This window comes from Sylvia atricapilla, chromosome 26 (genome assembly GCF_009819655.1).
Source record: "Sylvia atricapilla isolate bSylAtr1 chromosome 26, bSylAtr1.pri, whole genome shotgun sequence".
NCBI lineage: Eukaryota > Metazoa > Chordata > Aves > Passeriformes > Sylviidae > Sylvia > Sylvia atricapilla.
The window spans coordinates 266,073-272,841 of record NC_089165.1 but is presented as its reverse complement, the minus strand read 5'-3'; the positions used below and the strand labels follow the sequence as shown (position 1 = coordinate 272,841).

Here is a 6,769-nt window from a genome sequence, read left to right as displayed (position 1 = left end):
TGTGATCTTTACCCCAGCTCAAAGCCCCTGCAAAAGCTTCAGACCTCACTGACTTGATGGAGCTGTTGGGCTGTGCAGTGGCTTTTGGGGAGGATGTGATGCTGTTTCCAATTAGTGTGTGCTACTAGAGAACTCAGGGATAAGCTCCTGGCTCACTATTTGATCCCAAGAGAATTCAGGACTAGAACACTTGGGAGTTCAAACTGCACAGGCAGACTATAGCAGACTATTAGGAGGGGCTTCTCACACACCCTCCTGCAGCTCCTTTTGCATTAGGTGACAGGTGATTAAACCAGCAAAGATTAAGGCATGGCTACACGGACAACTGTCTAGCTAAGCTAGGTAGGAAAAATTTAAAGTGATGAGATAGTGATGCAAAGTATACTTGTCAGGTCCTACCAGCCAGCGTAAGATACAGAGACAACTTTGTTCGCAAGCAAAGAACTGCAGCAGAGCTCATGTGCCAAGTCTTGGGCAGAGCAGACTTAGACATGTCCCCATTGATTCAGCCACCAAAACCAAATGGCTGCTCCTAGCCCAAACCCCCTCCTCATTTTTGGTGCTTTAAGGTCTGCATCTGGGCATAGAAAGAGGTTTCTTCCATCCCAATCCAGCTGGCAGCAAGATCTACAACCTTCCCAGACATAGCACCAGCTAGGTGAGAGACCTGGCTTCCAGGCATGGCTCAGCTCCAGATGGGTTCAGATTCATGGCTGGAACACCTGTGGGATGCTCCCATGAATGAAATGGGACTGCTGCAGAGCCAGTGGCACAAAATTCATACAGCCATAAAGAAAAGTAAAAAGCCCCCTAAGCAAATATATCTGAAAATACTTTATTTTCAAATGGTCATTTTGACAGTCTGGAAACTCCAGTTACAGTAAGTCCAAATACCCAAATATCTCCTCACAGTTTACCTTGTGTGAAAACACTTCAGGTTCTATCACATCCCTCTGAACATCCTAGCAGGTATGGAGATGTCATTCTTCCAGTCTGTCTCTGTGTCCAGCAAACCATGAAATCTTTTATAAAATACAGAAGAGCTTCAAAAGAAAGGATTAAAAAAACTCACTGCATGGCCACTGGCTATCTCCAATACTCCTCTTCCAGCTCTTGTATCCACTGCTGACCACACAGCATGAACCCACCTTTCCAGGAGCAGTATGTAAGCAGAAAACAATAGTGTTGTGCCCCAAAGCAGACCCACATCCCCTGTCGCAGACATGCTCCTCCATCAAAAAATTATGCTTAGGATGTAGGCCCCAAGATAGAACATCTGTGCCAGAGCCAAACCAGAAACTAGAGTATCACAGCCACATAACACACATTATTCTATAAAGAACCTAAGTACTTCCCAACCTGTTCATTCCTAGCCGTGCTCATACAACTATTTGAGAGGCTGTCCTGCTCCCCAACGCTGTACTTGAGCTGAGTCAAAGCCTACAAGCCCAGAGATAGCCCCACATAGCACTATACAGATAAAAGGGATGAAAAAGCCAAGGTGGCATGAGGAGAATCTTCTTGCAGCTCTTCCACTAATGAAAAGGGACTGGGTAACTACCTTACAGATAGGTCGACACTGGAATCCCAAGCAAGGATACTGTGTTGCTGGCTTGGCTTGGCCCGTTTTCATTGCGTGTCACAGCCCTTTCAGCAGGGACTGATAAAATGCCTTGGGTCAGCCTGGACAATTGGGAAGGGCAAGAAGTAAATCGAACAGCTCATGGAAAAAAAAAGAAAAATCACTCCCTCCTGGCGCTGGTGCTAATAAAAGCCAATGCATGCAAAAGGTTCAGCGAGGTTTTATTGCTCCGCTATGACAGGGGCTGAGAAGGAAGCAGGATTCACCCTTAACCACCTGGATTGGCCGCTCGTCCCTTCCCCACATGGTCCCCCTCGGCCTGGAGGCCTGCAGGCGCAGGCGTCACATGTTGGCTCTCTCCCGCTGCAGCCGAGAATTGTAGGCTCGCGAAACTGTATTCCAGGAATCCATGTACCGGTCCATGCACATGGCGATGCACTTCTGCGGGACACAGAACCTCAGCGGCAGCCCCGAACTACAGGACCTCGGGTCCCCACTTCTCCCGCCTGTCCTCACCTGCTCGGAGTTGTCTAGGGCGCCGCCGGGCTTCCCGATGCACTTCCGAAAGCACTTGTCTGTCATCCGCTGCGGAGAGAGCCCATGAGCAGGGCCGCGGCCCGCAGCCGCCGCCCCTGCTGCGAGGGGAGCGGGGCGGCCCGGCCGCCCCCTGCCGCCCGCACCGGCACCCAGCCAGTACCCCCACTCGGCCCCGCCGCCCCTTCTGACCTGCAAGAGCTCCTGTGCGTTGGCCACGGCAATCTGCACCTTCACCTGCTCCATGATGAGCCCCGGGTCCAGCTTCCCCCCGCCGCCTCCTCCGGAGCCGAAGTCGGAGCCGAAGCCGCTCTCCATGCCCAGTCACCGCGCCCGGGACCCCCGCGCTACCGGAGGAGAAATGGCGGCGCCCGGGACTGCGGTTCCCGGCAGGCACCGCGCCGCCTCCGCCCCCGCGCCGGGCGGGACTGAGCGCTCCGCCTCAGCCGGGGGCCGCCTCGGCCGGGGGACGCCTCCGCGGGGCCGCGCCGCGATGTCCCCAGCCAGGGGACACCCATCCCGCCGCCACTCGTGGCCCGTGTCCCTGAGCCCTGGTGTCACCGCCGGCCGCGGAGGAGGCGGCCCCGAGCGAGCTCCCAAGGGACTCCCCGGGGCCGAGCCAGGCCCGGGTCAGAGCAGCGTTCGAGTAACCAGAGTTCAGCGCAGCTCCACCAACTGAGGCAACGGGAAGGGGCTTTAAACCGGCATCACCAGGGACGCAAACGCTGCCCAGCTGCACTCCATGGTGAAACACCAGCTCCGCTGGGATCTCTGCGGAAACTCCCCTTTGGGATCTCTCTGGAATTCATCCTTCTGTTCTTCGAGGCTTCCCTCTGCCTTACGTGACTCGGGTGAGAGGCCTATGCCCTTAAAGTCTGCCTCAACTCCATTACACTTCCCTCCATTAAGAATGCTGCGGGACGAGGTAGAAGCAAATTGGAGAGGACAAGGCTACGGAGCTCTTTTTCAAGGGTGATGTTATAAATGAGTGTGCTGCTTCATTTTTAATCCAAAAAAAAAAATAAGAAAAGAAAAAAAAAACTTCCCCAAAACCCCAAACCTCCAGACAAAATTAAATATAGCAGCAATCTTAATTTGAGCATTGGTTCTAAATAACAATACAAAAGCAAATTTATACCACGGGATACATTCCCGCGGGGTATGGAGCAGGACTTAGTCTTCTGTCCCCTGTACAAATAAGACACTTTAAAATTAACCTTTTTATACTGTATGTCACCTTTTATTTCCTCCTATTTTCAATTTCCTCCTATTTCAATTTACATCACTGGTCTCATCACTGCCTATTTCTGCCTTCACTATGCATACTCCACCATCCCCTTTTTAGGGGTCTCTGCATTTTCAGGGGTTGCAGGGATGAAGGCTCTCATCTTCCTCTTGCGTCCTTCCAATGAACCCATTGGTTACACATGCGTACTAAGCCTATATTATGTCAGTAAATACTATACATGCACATCCGAATAATTTCATGGTACACAGAGGCAATAAATTTAATGTAATTACCACTTTTCTGGAATTTTCCCAGGTTTTGCCTCTTTTTATCTCGGTTCTTTCCTGTTCTCCTACTTTTTACTTAACATCTGGAGACACTTGCAGGAAAAGGGGGGGAGACTTCTCCTAAAAAGTTACATTTTAACTACTGTTTTAAAATATTGATTACTGTTCCAATTTTGTCAGCAGGAATCATACCTATTTATCACAGTGAGACCTCATGTGCAGGTAGGAGATGGCATGAGGGGACTGAGTATGACAGCAGAGCTAAAGCCAAAACTGTGCTCATCTTCACTAGCCCAAGCCCACAGAATATTGCAAACCATATCATCCCATCTTTAGATCTACCCACTTCAAGAAGAAGCCGTTCCTACCACCCCACAGAAGCATCATCAGCTAGTGCTAACCACGGGACAGCCACCTAAGGGACAATTTTAAAAAGAGTACAGACTCAAAAGTAGGCTGCAAGTTGAGCCAAGCTGGCAAATGTGTCAGCTTGTGGCAATACTTCTGTCCATCCCTAAGAATCCGTCTCTGCCAGGGATACGTATCTGCTCTCATTCTTATTTAGTGTCAAGTAGGTTAAATTAAAAAACCCCTTCAGTGCAGTGGTGATGAGAAAGCAAGGGAAGGGTTTTTTCTGCTCCAGCTCCTGCTACTCTTCCCCCTGCTTTTGTTGGTACTGAGCAGAGGACAGCACATCCCACTAGCGCTTGGTCACGGTTAAGGAAAGCATTCATTTGCTTCTGGAGTGCATCCTACCATCCCTGCTGGAACACCCCTCAGTATCCCTGTTGGAATACAGCCCACAATCCCTGCTGAGACACACTGTGATTCAGCTGATCGCTGTTAGCACAGCAGCTCTCTGCGTCCTCTCTCTATGCTTAAAGACCTCCTTGGATGAATCATCTTGAACAGCCCACATGACCTATTTTGGGTAATAGACAGAAGGAAACCAATAAAATGCAAAACATTTATTTGAGTGTGTTGTACAAAAAGTTTCCAGTCATAAAATGTATATTACAAATCATTGAAAAAGACAAGACATTTGGCATGCATATTCTAAAAAAACACCAAAAAACAAAAAAACAAACCACTTTGAAATGATAAAGTCTAGATCATGAGTAGATTTTTTAAGATTCAAGTGAACACTTTAATTGTCTGTGTTCCTGTTAACAACCTTTTTCATAATTCCCTATTTAAAAAATTTGAACTTTCCAATAACTTGTCTGCAGCAGCTGACTGGAGGTGGTTACTGCATTGCCCTCAAGCCAGACCTATCTAATTCAAAATTCTATTAAAAAAAATTAAAAAATAAAAATCACAATTCAAGTCACAAGGCATCACTGCTATGAAAATAAGAAATCAGCTGTATTTTGTGCCCAAATGGAAAGCATTTTGGCTTAAACTTGCTTAGAGTAGATTATTGCTTGTAATTTTAGTGTAATGATCTGGGTAGCGAATATACAGTAACATCTGCCTTACCAAGATGGACTTGTCACTTCAGTAATAGCAAACTAGAAAATCTAGAAGTTCAATATACATAATCTTATTTTTTGGAACTCCAAGTCAATTTACCACTTGTGCTATTCTGAATGGAGGCTTTCGCACCTTTTTCACTCTAGACCTTAGCATTTCAAGAAAGGCATTATTTTTACAAATAATAATTGCATGTAAATATGGTCTTGTATAAAAAAGACAACAAACACCTTTAAATAATTTTAAACTGGTTTAAAGCTAAGCATATTGAAGGGCAAATAAAAATTCTGTTTCCCAGGCCATTTAAATGAGTAAGCAATCTCTCCAATATAATTTGTCCTGACATTCAGCTGAAACAGTGCTTTGAAAAATGCAATCACTATCTCACCTTCCGCTCACTGGTTTACAAGGCTTTGCTCACACTGAGTTTGGACCCAACAGTATCACTAAAATGCAGGATCAAATATGGATATGCCTTTGTTTAGAGATAAGACTTTCAAAAGAAGATACAGAAAGAAGAGATAGAATGGTTTAACAATGAAGACATGAGTGAAGTGGCTACAAGAGATCTAGAACATACAGCATGCAAGTTTTCCTAAAGCATCAAAACCTTTCTGATGTGCAGAAAAGCAACAAATTCTCCAAGGTCCTGGGGTGTAGAGAGGATTTTTACAGGTCTCTTCTAATCTGCAACCTCTGTTGAGGTTGCAGTTAAAGGGCATTTATACAGCATGAGCATTAAAATAGAAGAAAAAATAAAAGGTGTATAAAATCCAGGAAGATCCCTGAACTGAAGTGTCCTATTGCTTGAGGCCAGACATCACACATTAGTGATCTTCTTTCACACTGTAGTCTGCTTCACACTGCAGTACAACTCCCACTCTACTTGCCAGCTTGCACATCTGCTCAACTGGCTTTTACATCACAGGAAGATATTTATATTCTTCCCGAGACTTTTGGTTCTTGCTACAAACACATGGAGCCAACTGCCCATCTAATGGCAACACAGGGCTGAAGACAACATGTGAGCAACATGCCAGTGCACATGATGGGTTCTGTCAGAGCCAAGCTAGAGCTCAGTGTAGGTATAAGGAGACCTGCTGGGAAATAGAGCTATGAAGCAACAAGGAGAACAGGAAATACAGCTGTGCGGCAGCAAAGGAATCACAGGATATATGGATGTGCAGGAACAATGGAGTCCTAGCCACTCTACTCCTTTGAGTATGTCACTGCAATGCAACAGTTAAAGGAACAAATGCAGAAGCAATGGAGAAAAAGGTGGCATGAAATGCCAGGGACTCTGGGGCCACACCTCACTCCAGAAGGCACCACATTACTCACAGGCCTGCAGATGGATGGATTTGTTCTGAGACAAGCATTTTCACATGGCATGAGCTTAGGAGGAGGCAGGATGTGTTAACTGTATTTTGTGTAATATTATGTTTTGAGATTCACACAGGAAAAACTATTTATTATTTCATCCAGAATAATGTTGTATTTCTGGAATAAGAACATCCATATGGATAGTTATGCTCAAGTAACTAATCTGATAAAAGCTTCATTTCCCTCATCAGAGACACCTTAAAATCCTTTTTCTTCAAACAAGTCAAATCTATTTCTTCCTCAAGCTTTATGCCAGGAACCGGCACTGGAGTAGAACTGCTG

General features: G+C 46.3%; 1 protein-coding gene across 1 annotated transcript; it reads right to left on the bottom strand.

The window, feature by feature from the left end:
* Positions 1–1,782: 1,782 nt before the first annotated feature.
* TIMM13 (translocase of inner mitochondrial membrane 13) lies at positions 1,783–2,524 on the bottom strand. The gene is made up of 3 exons (XM_066336083.1): positions 2,309–2,524; positions 2,099–2,167; positions 1,783–2,023 (listed from the first exon to the last, which is right to left on the bottom strand). The coding sequence occupies exons 1-3, from the start codon at positions 2,432–2,434 to the stop codon at positions 1,925–1,927; spliced, it is 294 nt and encodes a 97-aa protein (XP_066192180.1). The 5' UTR covers positions 2,435–2,524; the 3' UTR covers positions 1,783–1,924.
* Positions 2,525–6,769: the final 4,245 nt, after the last annotated feature.